Source organism: Lolium perenne, chromosome 2, assembly GCF_019359855.2.
Source record: "Lolium perenne isolate Kyuss_39 chromosome 2, Kyuss_2.0, whole genome shotgun sequence".
NCBI classification, from domain to species: domain Eukaryota; kingdom Viridiplantae; phylum Streptophyta; class Magnoliopsida; order Poales; family Poaceae; genus Lolium; species Lolium perenne.
The window spans coordinates 312437547-312461314 of record NC_067245.2 but is presented as its reverse complement, the minus strand read 5'-3'; the positions used below and the strand labels follow the sequence as shown (position 1 = coordinate 312461314).

The following is a 23768-nucleotide window of genomic DNA, read 5'->3' as shown; positions in this document are numbered from 1 at the left end:
CTGTGATCAGTTGATGAGACACTGCACCTTTCTCCTGGAACCACCTGGCGTCTCAAAGTGCCAGAATAGAAGGCAAAATGCTGACGAATTGATGAGGATGTTCAGCAATCAGCACGTACAGAAATAAGAAATGCCCGCGTTTCAAGTTCTAATCAACCCTCCTGAAAAGAGTCAGCCAAATGCTTCCAGTCACAGAAATAGCACAGCCAGCGCTACAGGAGTCAGGTTCATACACTAACCCACATATAATTAGCCTTCATTTAACACTACCTAACCTTTTTACATGTATAGCACAGCACACCAGCTCCTAGCTACCTCCAAAACGGCTTATATTGTAGAACGGAGGGAAGCAAATTTGGTGAACATGAGCACCAGTGCTCTCAGTTTTTAAAATATTTAAAAACTGTATTTCTGCGTTCCAAAAAATCATCACATTTATTCCATAAATACATACACATGTTCTGAATATTCATGCAAAGTTTCGGTAGAAATTACAATGTATTTTGAGCTACTGAAAAAAAAACAAATTTGTGGCTACGTATAGAGGTATATATTTGTCAGAAATTTATCTTCTTTGTATAGCTTAAAATATAACATATTTTTCTCCAAATTTTTTACCGTACCTTCAGAATGTTTATATGTATGTGGGTATTTAATTTTATATTTTTTGAAATAAAAAATATGATTTTTAGAAATCAGGAGCACTGGTGCTCATGTGCCAAATACACTTTTCGAGAACGGAGGGAGTAGAATATACACTTTTGTTCCTCATCATTCTGGCAAAAAGGGACTAAAGATACTGGCTCTATTACACTGAACCGAGATGGCGACACAACGCTTTTACAGCAACCGCTACCAATACAGAGCCGACAAAATATAGCAGGTACAACTGCACCGGTAATCGGCAATTCAGAACCAGCGCCTGCTGCTGATTCTTCTTTTTGTTCTTGTTCTTCCTCTGAGCCTCCCTGGAGTTATTGGGGTTGGATCTCCCTGCTTGCTTCTGTCCATCGGATCTACCCTTTCCATGGCATGGCTTGTCACAGCGTCCAAATAAATACTGGTACTGGTTCTTCTCGTTTGAGGCAGACACTTGCGAGCATCATCTGTACTCTTCTTAGCATATCTTTCATCGGCATGAATTCCAAGATACTGAAATGATGGAGAAAGGTACAAAAAGGACGAGATCAGCTGATGCTTCTTTTGATTTTTTTTTTAAAGGTAAGAGACAAAATTTTCATTTCTAGAACTAATACTGGTCTAGAGCTCCAAGCAAAACAACGATTTCACTCTTCATGGCTTCGGCTGTTGATGGATCCCTCAGAGGCGACTCCTGCAGTAGTTCATCAAAAATATCCAACGCTCTAGGAAACCAGGGCAGCATTATATTCCCACAAATAAAACGCATTTAACAAAAGTTTTTCTCGTACTTATACACATACACTGTCGTTGCCTAATCGACGGTACCCCGGAGGAGGGATCCTCACGAGGGGGAGAAGAAGTAGGGGCCATAGGGCGGAGTGCACACGGGACGGTGGTACGCGAGTTACCCAGCTTCGGAACACCTGCACGATGACAGGGCCTACTGCTGCTTGTCTGGAATTATCTGGGCGCTTTCGCGTTGTTACAATGAGTTGTGGTTGTGCCTCTAGGGCTCCCGGGATCCGGCTTATATAGGCGCTCGGATCTAGGGTTTACACGGAGAGTCCTAGCCGGAATACAAGTTGGCTAACTACGGTACAAAGTCTTGCTGTGTACGTCAAGGATCCGCCTTCCTTCTAGGTCACGCTGGATCCGGATACTTCATGGGCCTTCACGGATCCAGCCTCCTTCGTAGGTCGGTTAAGATCCGGCTCCTCGTTCCTGGGCTGGACGTCATCCTTCATGATCTACAGCAACTGGGCCGCCCGATGGGCCACATGCCTCACCACCAACTATGGGCCACCCGGACTTGCCGGATCTTGGCCACGCCGTTGATATACCCATAAAGTATACCCACAACAGTAGCCCCCGAAGTTCTCCGAGATTCATCATTCCTCCGACTTCATTCAGCTCGGAAACGAAGAGAATCTTGAAGAACTTCAAAACTTATTACTTGATTCCGGGTTCGCTCCTCCGGAAATCCTTCATCTTCAGATCATGCGTAACAACGGAAAGTCCACTTTTCCCGCGCACAACTTCCTCATTTCCCGCGCTAAATTTTCGCAAACGCAAATCTTTAGCCGGAATTTTCGGGAGTGCATGGTTAAGTTACCTCCACGTCATTTTACCGCACTTGACCTAAAACACGTGTCATCCATCCAACGGTGCAACCGTTCCTTTCCACCGTCGGATCTAGATCCCGAATCTCCGCGTGCGGTCTATAAATACCCCGCGGCTCGGTAAAAACTCATTCTTTCACCCCTTCACACCACCTCGTCTTCCTCCCCGCGCCGCGCCGCCCGCCAAATCTCGACTCCGGCGAGCTTCTGCCACGGTAAACTCCGCGCGCCGCCAAACCAAGGCCCCCCTCGCGCCAAGATTCCCGCGGTTGAACGAGAATTTCGCTCCGCCGCCGATTCGTGGTCACGCAGGACGGTTTCCTTCAAGTTCGGCGACCTCATCTTCGCCGGAGCTTCGTCGAGCCACCGCGCCATTAGCGGTAAGTGCGCCGGTCTTGTAGAAGATAACCTAGTGTAGAAGATAGACTTAGTGATCCGGGTACTCAAATACTCTGTATGGGCGCAACCGGAAGCATGCCACTCGAAACATCACATTGTACTGGTAGCTCTCCGAGTAGCCCTGATCCCAATCAAATAGAACCCATATGCCCGGATCCCATATCGTTCCTGCCACCATACGTTTCCGACATCAGACTAGCTCAACCTTTTTCCGCATCTTCCAGCACCGCTCCAAACCGGATCCCTTCCCTTCAAGAGGTCCAAGAAGAACTCGAGGGACAAGCTCGGATGGCGGCAAAGGTGCAGGAGGTGGAAAACAAGAGGGCGTCCAAAGCCCGGATCCGCGAAGGAGAGCGGGGTCAGTGGTGGCCTTGCGCAACTACCGATGTGGAGCTTAGAGAGCTCCAGAACGAGGGCATGATCTCCACACATTGGAGTTTCACTCGTGATTCCGACGTTCCCAAGCCAGAAGCCGGAGAAATTGTTATGACCAAGGCTTGGGTGGAACGCGGACTTTCACTTCCCTGTTCGGAGTTTTTTCTCTCCGTCCTCAACACATACGGGCTCCAGCCCCACAACATCTGCCCAAATTCATATCTCCTCCTGTCCAACTTCGTGACTCTCTGCGAAGGGCATCTTGGGATCCGGCCAGATGTCAAGCTATGGCAGTTCTTTTTCCGGGTGAAGAAAGAAACCAAGGACAAAGCAATGGTGAACTGCGGAAGCATGACGTTTATGCTCCGCCCCAGTCGCATGTATCCTCCCCACGACTCGCACGAATCCGTCCGGTACTGGAACGCCGGATGGTTCTATGAGAAGAACGCCTCAGTTCCGGGTGTCCACAAAGGCCTGCCCCAGTTTATCAACGAACCCCCGGAAGAGCTGGCAAGCTGGAGCTTCGTCCCTTCGCTCGCCCAGACCCCGATCTTGGAGAAGGCTGCGCGGAGAATCTCCTGGTTAGTCCACGACGGGCTGACCGGAGCCCAGCTCACACTTAGCTGGTTTTCCCGGAGAATCCAGCCTCTACGCTACAACGCGCGCCTGATGTGCGCTTATACCGGGGCGGATGATCTTCTCCGGGTTACCCGCCACGATCTTCCGGCCGACTCTCTGAAGAGGAGACTCAAGACGCTGGTGAAGATTCCGAGGGGCCAACAGGTCCCGGAACTGACGAAGGATATATACACGAACGACCAATGTCCTCCGGTAAGCTTTGTTCTTTTCGTCGATTCAAACTTCGCAAGTTTTTTGATGTTATCTCTAATTTTTGTTTATTTCTTCCAGCTCAACACTTTGGCGGAGGAAAGCTTCCGCACCATTCTTCGTATCCCCGTTAGCGGCGACGCGGCGGAGGAGGCTCCGGAAGACGATGAGGAGGAAGAGGAACAGGCACCCCACAAGGCGGCCCCTCGACCTACGAAGCGTCCCCGCGCCAAGGCTTCCGGCTCTGAAGCCGGAGCTAGCGGCGAGGCCTCCGCCAAGAAGCCCAAGACCACAAAGCCACCTCCGCTAGACTCGAGGAAAGCGGAGCGTGCGCGCCTGAGGATGCTTTCAACAGCTGGCCAACGCACGCGCCCCATCATCCCCGGCGCCCCGTAAGTTTCCGAGTATGGTGCAATTTTATCTTGACGAAATTATTTCTTATTCGATCCCTTTCACTTGTTTGCAGGAATCCGAGTACCGCCGCCACACGGACCATCGGCCAAGAGCCTATCACCAAATATATGAAAAAATCTCCGGCTGTTGGCCTTCTACTCCAGTTCCACCAAGTGCCTCTCACCCAACTCCTCAACCGTCTCCCCCTCAGGCTGGTCCATCTCCCCCTCCTGCCGCAAATACTCCACCGGAAATAATTCCGGTTAGCAGCGAGCATGCGGGCGGAGAAGATCCTAAGGCCAAGGGCGCTGCCCAAGAAGACGCGGAAGTACAAGGCCAAGGAGAGGCTGAAGTCACTTCTTCTGAGAAGGCTGGAGACGGCGCTGGCGACATCGTCGTTTTTCCGAAGAACTTTGGAGATCCGGCTGACACCACTTCCACCCCCAAGGCATATGCTACCAAGTTTTTCAACAAGCTGTCCGAGGCAGAGAAATGGGAGCTTGAACAAGATCTACTCAACGCCATGCTGAACAACGCCTGGGGGAAACCTGATTCCGCGACATCGGAGATCCAGGATTTCAAGAAGAATGTCGGCCAGTTCTTCGACAAGCTCATCTGCAAGCAAAAGGTACTCCCCAGTAGCCCCCAAGCATGTAGGCGGAAACTCAAAAAATAGTTAGCGCTTAGATGCTTAGAGAAAGATTACTGCCGGGAAGATTTTTAAATTGGATCAGTAGCCCCCAAGCATTATGGCGGAAAGGTTTCGGCAATGATGCTTTGAAAGAAACCACTGTCACAGGCGGAATTTTTACTCCTGCTCTGTTTAAATTTTACAGGAACAGCAGGCACTGCACTACGAGCTGCACAAGAACATTGCCCTGCAGCGCCGCGTTACTCTGAGCCAGGCGGAAAATATCCGGTCTCTGAAGGATGAGAATGCGGAGCTGACCAAACAACTGGCGGACGCCCAAGGTTGGTTTCCGTCTCTTTGGTCATTAGGTCATATTCCGACTTTGAACTCGCTTTTGACTTATGTTATTATAGGCGCATCCTCTTCCCTTGCTACAGCCTCGTCTGAACTTGAGAACCTGCGCTCCTCATACCAAGTTTTGGAAACGAAACTAAAGGAGGCGGAACTAAAGAGGGAACAGACCGAGAAGCAGCTGGCGGAGAAGAACTCCGAGCACATCAGGGAGAAGGGCGAGCTGTTGCTGAAGAAAAATGCTGACAGCGAAACCATCAAGAGGCAACAGAAAGAGCTCAATGGTCTCCGAAAATATATGGAGACCGCGGAGCATCACTGGGATTTGCTCAACGAGAACATCTTGGGTGCTTATACTGAAACCTTGTCCAGATGTTTGCTCCGACCTTTTACTTTGTGCTCAAATTGCATGCTTATATCCTGATTATCTTGTGCAGAGCCGCTGGGGTATTCGGAGCAGCGCCGGAATTTGTTCCCCCGGGATGACCTTCTTCAACTCGCAGGCGACGATTGCAAAGATCTCATCTCCGCCTCCCGCAAGATATGCTACAACTTATCCATCAAGAGGAGTCGCACATGCAACGTTCGCAAGCTTGTGGAAAAGATGGATGTCCTGCCGGAGCTGGTGACGAATCTGCAAGCATCATCAGCCCGAGGCGCAGCTGCGATGGCCTTGACCATGTGCTTAGCACATAATGCGGATCTTGATCTTGATCAGGTAACCACGGGCGTTCCTCCGGATGCGGATGTTAACGCGCTCCTGGATGCAGTAAGCGGCTACGACACCCGTATCGCGCGCAGGATCCGGCATGAGGAATTCTACGACAAGGTCGTTCTTCCGGCAGACGAACCCTTGGAAGAGGAACTTCAGAAGGAGCTCGCCGCGAAGGCGCGACCTGCGGAATCCGGAACCCAATACACCTGGACCAGCTCCAAGGACGCGCCCCAAGAAGAACCCAAGACCAGCACTGCAGCTTCCGATGAAGAAGAGAGCGACGAAGACGTGTCATCTCCGGCTAAGGGGGAGTGAAAAACTTTTATTCCTGCGGGAAAGACAATGCATCATTTTGGCCCCAGCGAGGGTTTGTAATATAACTTAAATTCTTAAGTAGCTAGAGAACGAAACGATTATGCGTGGGCGGAAAACTTATCCTGCTATCCGTTTGAATTATTTGCATGTTTCGTTTGTTAAAAGCAAGTGCTGGTTTGTTAATTTTCCGGCTTACTCATTTGACCTTCCACGAGCCGGAAAACCTTAGACCGGAAACGCTCGCCTGCGGCGACGAAGCCCAATGGCGTCCGTCCATAACCGCGGAAACAAGCCCCCAGCCTAGGTGCTGGAAATCGCTACCAGGAATCCACGAGTTCGCAACGAAAGATTTTTCCACCAGAAAACTTAAGCTTACGTCCTAAAGGACGATTTTGAAAAATCACAACTTTCATACACGCCTAGGCGAAAACATCCAGCTCTGCGGTTTTAGTCGGAAAAAACATACACGATCTAAAATGAACAAGTAAAGGAGGTAAAAGACTCAAAGAGTGAACCATAAGCTTTATTTCATTGATCATGTATAACTATTACAGAGTTTTGTAACTCGGAAAAAATATGCTAAGTGTAGAAAGGACGTAGCTGTGCAATGTTCCAAGGGTGATCTGTCTCGTCGTAGATGTCATCCGGATCCTCACGCTTGCGTTTCCGGTGCCAATTAGCAGGTCTATCCCTCAGCTCGCGGAAATCAACAAGGTAGTACGACCCGTTATGGAGCACTTTGCTAACGACGAAGGGTCCTTCCCATGGAGTTTGCAGCTTATGGTCTTTCACCTGTCGAAGGCGGAGGACCAGGTCTCCTGCCCTGAAGGAGCGATTCCGAACTCGACGACTGTGATAACGTCGGAGCTTCTGCTGGTAGATGGCGGAGCGCTGGTCAGCTAAGTTCCGAGCTTCCTCGATCAGGTCCACAGATAGCTGTCTGGCCTCATCAGCTGTTTCTTCATTGTAGGCGGAAACTCGCGGTGAATCGTGGATGATGTCGGAGGGAAGCACGGCTTCGGATCCGTATACCAGGAAAAAAGGGGTAAACCCTGTTGATCTGTTAGGGGTAGTTCGTAAACTCCACAAAACAGCTTCCAACTCGTCAGCCCAAGCTCCAGCTGCTCGCCGCAGTGGTTCTTCAAGGCGCGGCTTAATTCCTGATAAGATTAGGCCGTTAGCCCTTTCAACCTGACCGTTAGATTGTGGATGAGCCACAGATGCAAGGTCCAGTCGAATCCCCATTGTGTCACAATAGTCCCTCAACTCTCCTTGGGCGAAGTTTGTGCCATTATCTGTGATTATGCTGTGTGGGATGCTGAATCTCATCACGAGGCTGCAGACGAATTTTAGTGCCGTAGCACCATCGGCTTTTCTCACTGGCTTTGCCTCGATCCACTTGCTGAATTTGTCAACAGCGACCAAAAGGTATTCCAAACCGCCAGGAGATGATCTTTTTAACTTACCAACCATATCGAGCCCCCAGACCGCAAATGGCCAGGTGATAGGTATGGTCTTCAGCTCTTGGGCTGGAGCGTTTGGTTGAGTAGCGTAGTACTGGCAACCCCGGCAGGTTTTTACCAGCTTGTCAGCATCTTCTTTAGCTGTGAGCCAGTAGAATCCTAGCCGGAAAGCTTTGGCAACGAGGGATCTGGGAGCGGCGTGATGCCCGCAATCCCCTGCGTGGATCTCTCTGAGGATGTCAATGCCATCTTGATTGGAGACGCATTTGAGAAACACCCCTGTTGCACTTCGTTTGTAGAGCTGTCCATCAACAATTGTGTAGGTTCTCGCTCGTCTGACGATCTGTCGCGCGAGGACCTCGTCCTCTGGCAACTTCTGATCGATGAGGTAGTCCAGGAAAGGCTGTGTCCAGGCCAGGATGATAGCCATCACCTCCCTAGCCGGAGATACTGCCACCTCTGGATTTTCCGGGTTAGCGCCCTTAACTGAGGGTATCCGGAGATGCTCCAGGAAAATGCCGGGCGGAATTTGCTTCCTGCCGGATCCGAGCTTGGATAGCATGTCTGCCGCTGTGTTATCGTCTCTCCTGACGTACTTGACTTTGTATCCGAGGAAGCACTTGGCGATCTCATCAACTTCGTCTCTGTAGGCCGCCATGACGGAGTTTCTGGCGTTCCAGGTTCCGGCTACTTGTTGTGCCACCAGGTCGGAATCTCCACAGCATATGATGTGCTTGATCCCAATTTCCTTAGCGATGCGTAAACCGTGTAGTAGAGCCTCGTATTCCGCCATGTTATTTGTAGCTTCGAAGTGGATCTGCAGAACGTACTGCAGTTCTTCTCCGGTAGGGGACTTCAGGGTGACTCCGGCTCCTGAGCCTTGATGCTGCTTGGATCCATCGAAGTGCATGACCCATGTTTCTGGTTCCGGCTCCAGACTTGCGTCCGGAGCTTCTGTCCAATCTGCGACGAAATCTGCCAAGACTTGGGATTTAACCGCAGTCCTGGGCTTGTAGGCGATGTCGAAGGCGGATAGTTCAATGCCCCATTTAGCCGTACGTTCTGTTGCGTCAGCGTTGTTGAGAATTGTTGACAGCGGAGCCTTGCTCACGACTGTTACTGGATGCTCTTGGAAGTAATGCCTCAGCTTCCGGCTGCCCAGGAATACTCCATAGGCTAGCTTCTGAAAGTGAGGGTATCTTTGTTTTGACTCCGTCAGCACCTCGCTAATGTAGTAGACAGGTCTTTGGACGTCGTGTTCATGACCTTCTTCCTTTCGCTCCACCACGATGACGAGGCTGATGACTTTGTTGGTAGCTGCCAGATAAAGGAGCATTGGCTCTGACTCTGCTGGAGCTGCCAAGATAGGTGGGGAGGTGAGTATTTCCTTCAACCCTCGAAGAGCTGCGTCAGCTGCGTCGTCCCAGACGAATTTGTCTGTTTTCTTCAGCAGCTTGTACAGAGGTAGCGCCTTTTCGCCAAGACGGCTAACAAACCTACTGATTGCTGCGACGCAACCAGTTAGTCGTTGCACATCTTTGAGACAAGTTGGTCGTTTGATGCACAGGATTGCCTTGATCTTTTCCGGGTTAACCTCAATGCCTCTGTGAGAGACTATGAAGCCAAGGAGTTTTCCGGCTGGCACGCCAAAAACGCACTTCAGCGGATTCAGCATCATCTTGTACCTGCGGAGGTTGTCGAAGGTTTCTGTGAGGTCGCTGATCAAGTTGGATCCTTTCCGGGTCATGACCGCGATGTCGTCGACGTAAGCGTGCACGTTCCGGCCAATTTGGTCCTTCAGGCACCGCTGCATCGTACGTTGGTAGGTGGCACCTGCATTTTTCAAACCAAAAGGCATAGTAACATAGCAGTAAGTACCAAACGGGGTAATGAATGAAGTCGCCTTTTGGTCGGATTCCTTCATCCGGATCTGATGATACCCGGAATACGCATCAAGAAAACACAGAAGTTCCGCCCCCGCCGTCGAATCAATGACTTGGTCAATGCGCGGCAGGGGGAACGGATCCTTCGGGCAATGTTTGTTCAAGCCAGAGTAATCGATGCACATTCTTAGTATTTCACAAGGACGGGATTCGCGACCCAATCGGTGTGGATAACTTCTATTACAAAACCTGCTTCTAGTAACTTTGCTAGTTCCATTCCTATGGCGCGGCGCTTCTTATCTCCAAAGCGTCGCATAGCTTGCTTCACCGGTTTGGCCCCCGAATTTATGTTGAGGTAGTGCTCGGCGAGTTCCCTAGGTACTCCGGACATGTCAGAAGGTTGCCATGCGAAGATATCCATGTTAGCGCGGAGGAACTCGACGAGCGCGTCTTCCTATTTGGGGTCCATGTTGGCTCCGACCGAAACCTGCTTGGAAGAGTCGCCTGGGATGAGGTCGTGCTTCTTGGTTTCTATCGCGGCCTTGAAGGAGGTTTTCTGCTCTGAGATCTGCTTCTTGGTGGTCTGCATCTCAGTCGGATCCACCGCGGCTCTGTAGCCTTTCAGCTCTTCTCCAGATATCACAGACTCTGCGAAGGCGGCTTCGCCTAACTCGCACTCATGAGCCTTTTTGTAGTCTCCGGATACGGTAATCATACCTTTAGGACCCGGAATCTTGAGCTTGTTGTAGATGTAGCACGCTCTTGCGTGGAACTTGTGGTAGGTGGGCCTGCCGAAGATGACGTGGTAGGAGCTCTTGAAGGGCACAACTTCAAACGTGATCTTCTCTTCGCGGAAATTATGAACATCGCCAAAAGCCACGGGAAGTGTGATGCTGCCGAGGGAGTTCGCCTTCTTACCCGGAACCACGCCATGAAACTCAGTGTTGCTGTGCTTCAGCTGCTCCTTGGTGAGGTTCATCCGCTCTAGAGTCTCCAGGTACATGATGTTCAAGCTGGCTCCGCCATCCATGAGGCACTTGGAGAAGTCATACCCGTCTATGCGGGGACTTACAACCAAGGCGTAGCATTCTTTTGGCACAACGGCAGGGTGATCCTCCCTGTCAAATGTGCACGGGACTTCCGACCACCTGACATACTGCGGCACAGCCGGAACTGTGGCGTTCAGGATCCGGGTAGCTGACTTGGTAGCGCGGACTGTTGGGGTTCCGAGGAAAGTGTGGTAAGCCCCCACGCTCTTTTTATCGAATGGGTTGGATTTTCCTGCGGATCCTGCCTTGGGATCCGGCGAGTTATCATCCTCATCCATTGCCTCGGAACTATCGTCTTCTTTGTCTTTGTTTTTTCCCTTGCCACCTTTGCCGCGTGGGCGGTGCTTCCGGGCGCGCTTGTAGCCTGCTTCCGGGTCAGATTTGAGATCGTTGACCCACTTGCAGTTGCGATTGGTGTGAGTGGACTTCCCTGTAGCCGGATCCAAGTGGGCCAGGCAGGGCATGTCTCTGTACTCCTCACAGGTTTGGGGGGCGCGGGTTCCGGCAGCAGTGACCTCGTCACGCTGCTGGCCCCTGCCGGCTCCGCCTCCGCGGCCGCGTCCTCTTCCGCCTCCCTGACCTCCGCGTTGAAACGCCATGGCGATCATCTCGGATCCACCACTCTTCTGGTCATCAGAGGGATTTTTCCGCTTGTTGCCGCTGTTGTTACCGTTGTCACGGTTCTTCTTCTGTTGGTGCAGGGGGACTGCTGTGGCTGCTAGATCTCCGCCAGCGTCGTCATCAGCGGCAGTATGATCACTGGCAATGGATATCATATCATCCAAGGTCAGTTTATTTGCATTAGCCAAGCATGTGAGCTTATGCCGCAGCAATCCTCCTCGCTGCAGTCCTCCTATGAAGGCGTGCATAGCCGTGGTGTGGTCGACGTTCTCACACTCGTTCCTGCATGCCAGCCATCGGGTGAGGAAGTTTCTTGATGTTTCTCCCTTCTTCTGGATACACGCCTGTAAGTCGCTTATCGTGGCGGGCCTTTTGTAGGTGCCCCTGAAGTGCTTTTCAAAGGCGTTTTTCAGGTCAAACCAGCAAAAGATAGAGTTCTTGTCGAGGTCGCTGAGCCAGATCCGGGCTGGTCCTACAAGGTACAACTGAAGCATGCGGCATGCAATATTAGGGGTTCCTCCGGCGAAGGTTACAGCATTGTAGTAATCCTCAATCCAGGTATCCGGCCTTTCAGTGCCATCATATGTCTTCAGGTTTCCGGGTAGCTTGAGGTTCATCCTTGGCATTGGTTCCTCTCGAATCATCCTGCCGAAGCACTTTGGGCCAATGTAATCAGATCTGTATTCGTTGAGGCGTTCCCGGGCGTCACGCGGGCCGTTGCGGGGAGACTTTGAGCGAGAGCGAGATTTCCGACCGCCGCCTCCGCCTCCACCTCCGCCTCCACCGCTAGGTGGTGGGGAAGGAGACCTGCGAGGGGGTCGGTTTGACTTTTTGCTTCCGCCCTCTGATTCTCCGCGCCCTTCGCGGTGTTGACTCCGGCTTCTGTAGCTGCCTTCGCCGTGGCGCTGGCTGCCCTGGTCATTCCGGCGAGGCTCCGGGTCGCGGCTCCGGCGAGGCTCTGGATCCCGCTCCTCGTTCCGACTCCTCCTGGGCTCGGTCTCACGAACATTGTTCTGGTTCCGGCGAGGTTCCGGCGAGCGCTCCCTGCTTCTGTTTCTTGGCAGCACGTTGTCGCGGATAACAATCCCACCATGCCCTGGGGGCCTGGTGTTTCCGGCTGGACTACGGTGGTGAGGGGGTCGCGGGTAACCATTGGGCGGAGGAGAGGGGTTGCGGTACTTGTCCCGTCCAGAGTACATTGCATCCTTTCCCTTTCTTGGATCTGACGGTGGCGTCTTTGATGGTACGGGGATCGGATTTGGGTGTTCTCTGGCTTTCCTTCTGCGCTCCGAGGATCCGGTGTGTGATTCGTCATCCGGTCGCCGATCAGCGCGGGCATCCTTCTGCGCGGTAGATATACAGTTATCCGGATTGGATTCCAACCTGCGCGAAGTATCCGCCTTGCTTTGTTGCTGCATTGCTGAAGCGACGAGTGTGCGAAGATAGTTGATATCAACCTCTTCGTCCTTCTTCTGCAGTAGTTCCGCAGCTTTTAGCATGTTGTCCTTTGGGGTTTCCAGCGGTCGGTGCTCGGCGGGCGTGGCGAAGTTGATCCTGCGAGGCGGGATTGCTTCTCTAATAATTCGATCGGCCTCCGCCTGCGCATAGGTCATCTTTACTTCCCACTCTTTCGCCATGCCCTTGACCTGCTCGAGTGTAGCAGCAATTTCGCGATCCTGTCTGTCGAAAGTTTCCGCCAGACCTGCAGCTTGTTCCTTTTCTTCCCTTAATGCGGCTTCGGTATCAGCGAGCTTCTTGGCTGTGGCCAGCATTTCCTGTCTGGTGGCCTCTAGAGCCTCCAAATCTGCGGCGTCGCCCGGGGTTATAGGTTTGTTAAGAACTGCGCGTGCCACCATCTCCTCAGCTGACAGGATTTCCTCCGAGGAAGAATCCCTGTGGGGTCGCACCCGAGACATTGGAGATCCTTGGTGGGATGGTTGAGGGTCAGATTGGCTGGTTGGTTCTTCAGATCCAGTTTGTCCATGCGCTGCTATCATTGCGAGAACCTGCTTAGGCTGGGCGGAGTTGACTTCAGGCTGATCACTGTATCCGTATTCCCTTATCTTGCAAACGAAGTCATCAGACTCCATGGAGGGGGTATCTCCCGAAATTGGGCTCAGATTGCCCAAAATCGACTCTTCAACCGGAGTTTCGCTTTCTCCGACAAGCTCAGCCTGATCCGGATCCGCGTTGTGTTCCGGTGCTTCTACCTGCTCAGGACCAGCTCCATCTTCTTGAGGGGCGGTTCCGGCGGTATGGGCCAAGAAGTGTACGAAGTGGCACCTCTGCTTTTCTAACACCTGGGAGACCCAGGCGGATCTGCATTGGTCTTCCACCGTTGTTTCCTGCTCAGGGGCGGATTGGGTGGGCTTTGAAATTTCCAGATCTAAGGCGGAGTCTTCCTTGGGAAGCTCCTGCATCTCAGATCGGATCTTCGCGACAGCGTCCAGCTCTGCGGCGGTCGCGTCTGCGTTACTTACCAGTGGGTTTCCGTCGGAATCGACGGTTTCCCCGATGAAGATGTGTATGCCGCCAATTGGGACGATGGAGAGCTTGAGGGGGTTTGTCCTAGCCGGAATCCAGCACTCATCCGGAGGGACGATCGGCAGATTCCCGGCGTAAAGGACGCGCCCCACAGCGATGGTGTCGTCGTAGCTTCCCATGGCGGAACCCTCCCGGTTCCGGCCTCCAGACGCCACAGGCCCCACGGTGGGCGCCAACTGTCGTTGCCTAATCGACGGTACCCCGGAGGAGGGATCCTCACGAGGGGGGGAAGAAGTAGGGGCCATAGGGCGGAGTGCACACGGGACGGTGGTACGCGAGTTACCCAGCTTCGGAACACCTGCACGATGACAGGGCCTACTGCTGCTTGTCTGGAATTATCTGGGCGCTTTCGCGTTGTTACAATGAGTTGTGATTGTGCCTCTAGGGCTCCCGGGATCCGGCTTATATAGGCGCTCGGATCTAGGGTTTACACGGAGAGTCCTAGCCGGAATACAAGTTGCCTAACTACGGTACTAAGTCTTGCCGTGTACGTCAAGGATCCGCCTTCCTTCTAGGTCACGCTGGATCCGGATACTTCATGGGCCTTCACGGATCCGGCCTCCTTCGTAGGTCGGTTAAGATCCGGCTCCTCGTTCCTGGGCTGGACGTCATCCTTCATGATCTACAGCAACTGGGCCGCCCGATGGGCCACATGCCTCACCACCAACTATGGGCCACCCGGGCTTGCCGGATCTTGGCCACGCCGTTGATATACCCATAAAGTATACCCACAACATACACCGTAAGCAGAAATCTACATACTTGGAAGCAGCTTCGCCTTGACCATTATAGAAAGCATATTTTAGCACATGCACCAATTTGTTTCTTATAGGATTTAGGTTGCTAGACAGTTCATAATTTGAAACGTAAATATGCTAGCAACAGTTGTATTTCTGTCTAGATTGAAGATAGTGGCCTTGTTTATAAAAACAGTGTATTTATGTATCAATTCGAAAATCAAGTCAATCCTAATTTTTTTTTGTGCACAATACATTTTTTCCCTACAAGTGATAACACCAACCAAATAACTCAACCAACCTCCACCTCTACGTGTGGGGACACGCGCATGCGGGAGAACCAACAGTCCCGCGCACGTGTTTGCGAGGGAGGGGCCTGGCTCCCATGCTTTTTCCCAATCATCCAAAATCCCTTACCCCAGTTCTTTCTCTCACCACTCTGGCTGGCCCTTCCAACTGGCAAGGGCACAGGTTCGATGGGTGCCATCGACGACGGAGATGCGCTCGTCCCCGCCATCGCTTCCTCCAAGATTGTCGCGCCTCCATCTCCCTCTGCAGTGCAGGCCAACCCTGCCCCTGGACCTTCAATGCCGCCCGTGGTTGCTTCCTACGACAAGTGCACCAAAATCGAGCCCCCAACGAGGTTTGCTTGTCTTAATCTTTCATCTTTTTTTCCCTATGACGCATGCATGCTATATCATAGAGATTCATTTGTTTTTTTTTCTTTTTTCCCTTGAAAAATGCTGGATCTAGATTGTATTGGTACTATGATTCGTGTTTTCTTCTTGATTTCAGTAGATTCATTTCATGGTTTTTCTTTTTGATTTCAGTAGATCCATTTCCCCCACCATGTTCTGGTTTTTTTCCAACTGCAATTAATCTTACACGCAACTGGATGTTGTAGCTATAGATTAGGACGAAACTCTTCAAAATATTTTATCATGTAAACCTTTTCCTTACATACATATTTCCAAATTGTATTAAGTTATCATATGCTTCCATGATTTTCTAACGTTCAAAATGCGATGATGAAAACACATCGCATTTTGAACGCTAGAAAATTATGAAGAGCATATGATAAACTTAATACTATTTGGAAATATGTATGTAAGGAAAGGGTTTACATGTTACAAATATTTTAAATAGATTCGTCGTGATCTATAGCTACAACATCCAGTTGAGATTAATAAAGCGTGTAAGATTAATTGCAGTTGGAAAAAAAATCAGAACATGGTGGGGGAAATGAATCTACTGAAATCAAGAAGAAAAAACATGGTGGGAGAAATGGATCTACTGAAATCAAGAAGAAAACTCGTCACAGGGAAAAAAAAGAAAACAAATGAACCTCTATGATATAGCATGCATGCATCACAGTGAAAAAAAGATGAAAAATTAAGACAAGCAACCCTCCTTGGGGGGTCGATTTTGGTGCACTCGTCCTAGGGAGCAACCACGGGCGGCATTGAAGGTCCAGAGGCAGGGTTGGCCTGCACTGCAGAGGGAGATGGAGGTGCGGCAATCTTGGAGAAAGCGATGGCGGGGACGAGCGTGTTTCCATCGTCGATGGCACCCATCAGACCTGTGTCCTTGCCGGTTGGAAGGGCCATCGCCAGAGTGGTGAGAGGAAGGAGTGGGGTTAGGGATTTTGGATGATTGGGGAAAAGCAAGGGCTGGCGCCAGGCCCCTCCCTCGCAAACACGTGCGTGTGACTGCTAGTTCTACCGCATGGGTGTGTGGGTGACACATAGAGGTGGAGGTTGGTTGAGTTATATGGTTGGTGTTGTCACTTGAAAGGAAAAACAAAATGTATTGTGAACAAACAAAAAAATAATTAGGATTGACTTAAATTTCGAATTGATACATAAATACTTTGTTTTTATATACAATGCCGCTATCTTCAATCTAGATAGAATTAAATCTGTACGTGTTGCGTCCGGGAGTGGATACTATCCAGCAGATATTGTGATTCCATCTACCAAGCAATTGGGTCATGTGTTCCGTCATATTCCTCATAATTCTTGGCCCGCACAGCTCGTGGAACCTCCACATCTACGAGTTCCCGGGAGAGGGCTCAACATCCCCCGATGAGCAATGGTCCAGGGTTGTACATCCCTCCGTCTGAACTGCCACGATCGTGGCAACGCTGCTCGCAGCGCCATTCCTGGTGATCACAACGCCTTTCTCGACATCGTGTCCCTCAAGGTTGCGTTAACGCTAAACCCTACTCCCTAAACCATAATCCCTAAAACCCTAAACCTGTGTAGATAATCCTTTCAGAAACACATCCATGGCAAACCCCTCCTCTCTATTGGGCTGGCTCTCACGACACTACCCACTGCCCTCTTTGTCCTCTTAGATGTCATTGTCGTCTATATGCTCGACATCTCCTTCGTCCTCTGAGTTGTACGCCACCTCCGTTGACACGGACTTCATCGGAACACATTTTGTGGCATTGAGTTCATCGGGAAATCGCCACGGAACACGTTCGCGGCGAAGTCCAGGTCCATGGAGGCGCCGCGCGAGGAGGCTAGAAAAGAAGCAGAAAATCTGGTTTCTCAAAAGGAGAAGTTGATGTCTGTTTTCAAAGAGACCGAGGAGGTGCAAACAACTTGGATGTGCTCCACCTTGACGGGCAGATACTGAACATGAGCTCCACTAGCGAGAGCCTATCAGCAACAACAAGAACCGCCGCGAACAGACGGCGGCTTGCCACTTCCGATTGTGGCTTCCATCTCCAAGTCTGGAAGTTCTTCCAACACCACGACCAAGAGCTGTCTCCAAGGGGAGTGCGTGAGGCTTAGCCGAGATGCGCGCTTGCCACCTCCTAGCGGCGGTGGAGTGGGAGTTGTCGCAGCTCGAGGGGCGGCAAGAGCAGCGAGCGGAACCGCAAGCGCAGCATTGGCTCGCTGGGATCAGCGGCGATGCAGGTACTGCAGAAGATCGGGGCGTCCAGGCAGCCGATCAAGAACCTGTCTGCTTACATCCAGATGGCGAACCACAACACTTCCCAGGACGCCGCCTGCACCTCTGGTTCTTCTCAGCAAGGTGCGAACACGTTGCTCTCTCGGTCTCTCTCTCTCTCTTGGATCATCCACGAAAGAGCACCGCCTGCTTGATGCGGTGGTTAGTACGCACAAGACGTTGTGGATTTTATTTTTCTTGCAAGAACCCGTATAGTTAGCACATGGAAAAGGGGGTAAAGAGCATCATCGGCTCCATGATAATCATGTTTAAGGGGTAGCACAACGACTAAACCTTAAGGGCGCATTGTAAACTTCACATTTTGTGTAAATTCCTTGATAATCATGTTTATGGCATGCATGTCACCATGTAAAACAAATTTCGCTCGCAGGGTTTGGGGAGGAGATGGTGGGCAGATTTGGAGAGGAAGCGGCGGCGGACGGATTTGGGGAGGAGGAGGCTGCCGGATTTGGGGAGGAGGAAGCCAGATGACAGGACGAGCGCCTTGCCAAGGTCAACGATCGGGAGGGGGGGGAATGGGCCTCGCCTAGCTGCGGCTCCATCTGGTCCGGCTGAACCATGCCAACGTGGACCAATACTGTTGTCCACCATGTCCAAAACCTGGGACAATACAGGCAATCGGTAGTTAGGGGGGTAATTTGCCCGGTTTTGCATAGTTAGGGGGTGATTTAACCCAGTTTAAAGTTAAGGGTGTTAGCGTCCGAGACATGACAGTTAGGGGGGTGATTTAGACTTCTTTCAACAGGTTCTAGAGCAAAACCTGAATCTACATTCCAAAGTGTAGTTGAAGCCCAAACGCCCGCTTCTCTGTCGTCTCCTCCAGGCGACGGGGGAGCGAAACCCTAGCTCCCCGCCGCCACCTCCCGAGCCCTCTACCCGCCTCCTCGTCGCCTCCCGAGGCCGCCGCCGGCTAAGCCGTGCGCCGCCAAGGACGGGGGCGGCGGGGATTTATGCCTCTCGGGCTCCCGCATGGCTGTTTCGGAGGGAGGCCACCATGCCGGCCCCGGAGGTCGCCGCCGTCTGCGCTGCGCTCCTGCGCGTGTCCCGCCGCGTCGCCGTCTCCCCGCCTCTCCCTCGTCGCGCCCGCGTCGTCCTGGCCGTGGTGCCTCTGCGCGCCGGCCCTGGCGGCGAGCTTGCGGGCTGGCCTCGGCCTTCGCTGCTCTCTGCAGCTCGCCATCCCGTCCGGTCTGCAACTCTCCCCGTCCGGCCATGGCGCGGCCCCCTGCGGCTTGGGTAGGGCGCGGTTCTCGCCTGGCGCGGCGCTGCTGCCTTGTGCGCCGCCGGCGCTTGCGCGCGCGGGCTCTCTTGGGCTCCAGCGGGCTCAGATGGGCTCCGGCGGGCTCAGATGGGTTCCTGTGGGCTTAGTTGGGCCCCTGTGGGCCCCGATGGGCGCCCCCAGCTCCGTTTTTGGGGCGTTGGGCCGGTGGCCTGGTTCTCGTCGGGTGGTGTCAAGCTCCATGCCCTACTGTTTGGCCCGACGGCAGAGAGGAAGCCGGGCGAAAGCTTTGCACCGTTTCTGGCCGGTGCCGATGGCGGCGACGCTTCTGGGTGTCGTTCCCCTTCTTGTAGGCGTCATCGTGGGCGGAATCTTCTGCCGTTGTGTGTGCCTTTGGTCTCCGGGTGAAAACCCGAGCTCCTTCGGAGCGGGCGACGGCGACAGTTTCTGCCGCTACCTTCTTGAAGGCGCCGCCTTTGGAGTCCTCGACACCGCGGCGTGTGTGGGTGTGGGTTAGATAGGCTTGTTCCCCTTTCCGTTTTTTCTCACCTGGTTTCCCTCATAAACTGGGTTGCTCTCCCTCATAAACTGGGTTGCTCTGTATGGTTTTTGGGCCCGGTTTCCCTGATTAACTGAGCCAAATCTTCTTCTATTAATATATCGTGCAGCTCACCTGCCGAATTCTCAAAAAAAAAAACCTGAATCTACCAACAACAAACAACTTGGTACAGCACCCAAACAGCAAGAAGCCTTATGTGGCAGCCAGCACCTTCTGGAATAAGGATCATTCTCTAACCACGCAGCCGAGACCATGTGCAACATCCGTTCTAGAATAAGATTTGGTTCCTAAAAATATATTCCATGTATAATATAGGGATAGGGATTAAGACACGGCCTTTCTCACGATTAAGGGAGGTGATGGCATACCAGTGAAGACGAGCGATGCCAGAAATAAGACAATGAGAATCAGCAACCTGACATCCCAAACCATCATGGCTCTTCGTTCTTTCCTGTCACATGCCCCCTTGTTCTCTTGATACTTCTCCACTCGAGAGTTACTGGGTTCGGAAGTCTCTTTCTGCCACTTGTCAGATTCATTATCCGGCTTCTCGCAGGTTTCCGATAGTGCTTCTCCTCTTTTTCCTTCTCCAGGTGTCCCTTCTTCTGGTATCAGTGCCGGTGGCACGATTTGCAATATACTGGACGAATTGAGCAAGTACAAGATTAGCATAACATAAAACGAATGATTCCTTCTAATAGTAAGTTGGAACAATGTTTCCCATACTTGTCTAGAGCTTGAAGGACATCCCTGATTTTGAACCTCATGGCTTCAACAGATGCGGACAGATCACATGGTGATTCATGTAGTGCCAAGTCGAAACCATCCAATGCTCTAGGAAACAACAGACACTCTGGTCAGAGAATATAAACCTAGTAAGTTAGTTTTTCACCAACAAGCTGCTGCAGATTTCCACATCTCTATACCTTAAGCAGAAGTTCGCGGCTTTGGATGCAGCTTCACCTTGACCATTACAGAACGAAGCACATTTTACCATCTGCACCAAGATTTTCTTAGGATTCAGTCAAGTTGAGAGTTTATAATCTCAAATCTGCAGCAATTGCTTTATAAATACGTTAAACAAAGTCTGTATGCAACTATACATAGTCTGATAAAAAATAAAGAATTCAAAGCTTGTCAAAACATGTGTATATAATTTGAACTTTGAAGAAATAAAAACAGACAAAGTTCACCTCAAAGGCTTATATTAGCAAAAAAGAACAAAGATGCACCTTGTAACATGAAACCCTGGACTTAAATCTGTGAGACAAGAACAGAACTTACTAATTCGATATTAGAACGAAGAGATGATACTGGAGAAAGCTGAAGTAGCAATCTACAGGTGTTGTAAGTTGACCTCTCAATTTCCAAGACTTGATCTGCAAGGGACCATACAGATGTGAATCATGGCAGCCAATTTGCAACATGTATCTGCAGCAGCTAATAATGTTTTCCTAATACTTCACAGGCTGCTCTTGCTTATCTTTTTAGATGAGAAAGTTAAAGAACACACAAATGAAGGGTGAAATTTGCAACATGTATCTGCAGCAGCTAATAATGTTTTCCTAATACTTCATAGGCTCTTGCTTAACATTTTAGACGAGAAAGTTAAAGAACACACAAATGAAGGGTGAAATTGCATATAGTTGCAAGCATAGTATGCTTGACTTGAGCAACCATTTAGTGTAATGTTGCGGATTAAACTGAGAAGATATTGGCAAATGGTGTTAATAAAATTAATTGTAAGTCAACAGTCTAAACATGCACTTGGTGAATGTTGGCTCCACAACTGCACTTGCACATGTGGCGCATAACCAAGACAAATAAAGAACATATATCAAGAAGTCGACTTATTAGTTACCGAGTTCTCGAAGCCAGTCTAGAGTCCACAGCACTTCCACCAGACATTGCTTCGCACTCAACCTGGCAGCAGGCATCCAACAGAAGCAGCAGAAATAAAACATCATGCAAATCAAAAATCAAAACTGGAACAGGTAAGGGTAGCAATGTTTTGAATTACCGCTTAAAACACTCATTTACTGGATTACCCATGCCTGCCCCTGCAAAAAATTGGACAAACAAACTGTTACATAAAAGCGACAGAAGAAATATGTATAACTTCTCAACCCAGACCACACTGGTAAAATAGTGTCCGAGAGATCAACACAGGTTGGAACACGAGACATGGCATAAAGGACAGGCAATGTGATGCCGAAAAGTCATTGGCTCTGGCAGATTGGTGTATGTTACACGAGGCTGCTGCAGTGGACTTGGTGATAGTTTTGGTAGTTCGTGCTGAACAAGTCACTTGAGGTTGTCTATTTGTTGATAATTAGATACTTTAATTTGGTTCATGGAACAGATTCGAAAACAATTAGTTATTTTTTCCTGTTTGTTTAGAGGAATGGGTGAGTCGGATCATAAATGATCTCATGATCCACCTTGACTATCCGTCGACGATATCAACTGCTATTTCACTATGCATACTTGCATCTGACAAGAAGATGAAAGACAAACACAATTGAGTTACAGGATATGTGCATGTGCTGCGTGTTTCATGTACCCCCAAGCTGCCTGGAAGCATGAGAGAGGTCGCTATAGAGAGGGTCCATGCTGATGGCACTTTTTTTAGTATTGGCTGCGGCCTCAATGAACAACAGGTAAGGTTAATGAACACAAACAGTCGCCAATACTGATACCGTGAAATGTTTTCCTATGCACATCTAACCAACAGACAATCAAGAATTCAAAAGCTGGCATTGTTGGTTAAATTACATTGAGATAATAAATACAATGAAGAAAGAATCACCTGGGGTCATGTTGAGGTACTTGGGGAAGACGCATGGACGGTACATTGTAACGAGACTATACACTTGAGCAGAAAAAGGGGCCATTGCTTCCACAGCCGCACGTTTCATGTCAATTGCGATGGCCCAGGCAGTGTCTTTTTTACCATTCACCTTGGCCATCATGTAAAAAACATCGTCATTGCGTACGCTCGGGACCGGGGTATGGAAAATCAGTCTCTCCAATTCCAGTCGCTGCATCTCATCATTCCGTAGCACAGGCAATAAATCAGAATAGCTTTGGTCAACCGAGATATTAGCAACATCAACTGTGGAGCAGCGGCGCCAGTTGTTCCAAGAGATCTTCCTACTCCACATGGTGGCTCTCCAAGCTTGACCGCTGGTCCGGATAGCAGGGTCATCGAATTCTATGTGGATGAACTTGATGAGATCGTCATAGCATGCGACATTGCAATAATACTCATCGGGGTAGTGCGGGATGCCGTCGTCATCCATGAAGCAAACCCTCGACTCGGGGAAATGGATAAACCTGATGACAGGGTGCTCGTCGAAGAGGTCCTGGAGAAGGAGTATACCACTCGCGAGATCAACCCAACCTAGCGAGTCTCCCCCGACAGCAATCTGCTTAGACAGGCCATGATGGCCACACAATGACTTGTCAGAGTCGGATAGGTGCTGCAACGACACCCTGCTCCTCCTCCAAGACTGCGTTTCGGATGAGAAGACCGAGGCATGGAACCGCCAGCCGTCATCTTGGGATATCCACCTGCGGTCGAGGAAGGCCACGTCGAAGCTGTCGCCGCCGCGGGGCAAGAGGGCGTACGGGTGGTTCGTGAAGGGTCCGGTGTTGGGGTCCGGGAGCAGCTGCAGCGATCGGTCCCCTGCGGGGCCGGCTGTGTAGACGAAGTGGTCGGTGGTGCCCCGGACCGTGACGGTGAAGAGGACGAAGGTGGCCTCGGCGCAGACGAGCCAGGGCGGATCCATTTTGTCGGCGAAGTGGGACTCATCGAGGCCGGGGCAGTTGACGCTCAGGTAGGAGACGGCCGGCGGGTCGACGAGCCAGAAGGAGACCTCGACAGTATGGCCTTCGCTCGTCTCGCACTGGGCGGTGGTCGCGTTCCGGTGCTTCGAGGTGCGCACCGCGTTGCAGAGTATGGCCCGGTCGGGGAATCCGGAGCGCGGGGAGTTGGATCCGGCGGACGTCAGGGTCGAAGGGTGGAAGGAGATGGTGGAGGGTGCCATGGATCTGATTACCGAGCTCGACGCAGGGCAAAATTTGGGGGACAGATTGCCCTTCGGAGGAGCGACTCGGCGGGCTATCTTAACTACAGTACTAGTAGTAAATTGCAACCGGTCTGGTAGGTCGTACGCCGGGCAATGAAGGTAGACCGACCGTTCGTCTGCAGCGTCTCTGGCCCATGCAGGATCAGACCGGCCCACTTAAAAACAATCCGCACGCGGCCCAGCAACGGAAGGAAACAATTGCTAAACCCCCCCGACGTTCAGCAAGCCAAAGAGGACGCGCTGGAAGAGAGAAACATCCGTCAGTTACTGTGCTTAGAGCATCTTCCCCGCCGATTTCCGATTCGGAGAGAAAAACGTGTCGTTCAGATCCCGCATGGAACGCCCTATTTCTAAA

At 51.1% G+C, this 23768-nt stretch overlaps 1 protein-coding gene across 2 annotated transcripts; it reads right to left on the bottom strand.

Moving 5' to 3' along the window:
- Positions 1-633: 633 nt before the first annotated feature.
- LOC127336818 (uncharacterized) lies at positions 634-23450 on the bottom strand. Of its 2 annotated transcripts, XM_051363681.2 has the most exons (8): positions 22132-23450; positions 21343-21382; positions 21184-21245; positions 20607-20701; positions 20249-20319; positions 20049-20156; positions 19691-19962; positions 634-1152 (listed from the first exon to the last, which is right to left on the bottom strand). In XM_051363681.2, the coding sequence occupies exons 1-8, from the start codon at positions 23369-23371 to the stop codon at positions 1130-1132; spliced, it is 1911 nt and encodes a 636-aa protein (XP_051219641.1). In that variant the 5' UTR covers positions 23372-23450; the 3' UTR covers positions 634-1129. The 2 variants fall into 2 exon arrangements, with proteins under 2 accessions (XP_051219641.1, XP_051219640.1); XM_051363680.2 differs by lacking the exon at positions 634-1152 and having other exon boundaries at positions 19501-19962.
- Positions 23451-23768: the final 318 nt, after the last annotated feature.

Excerpts from the sequence above, each read along its gene's own strand:
- LOC127336818 (XM_051363680.2), bottom strand. The coding sequence starts at position 23,371 with ATGGCACCCTCCACCATCTCCTTCCACCCTTCGACCCTGACGTCCGCC. Across the intron at positions 20,702-21,183 it reads AGACTGGCTTCGAGAACTCG|ATCAAGTCTTGGAAATTGAG; the intron begins GTAACTAATAAG and ends GGTCCCTTGCAG. Across the intron at positions 20,320-20,606 it reads TTCGTTCTAATATCGAATTA|ATGGTAAAATGTGCTTCGTT; the intron begins GTAAGTTCTGTT and ends ATCTTGGTGCAG.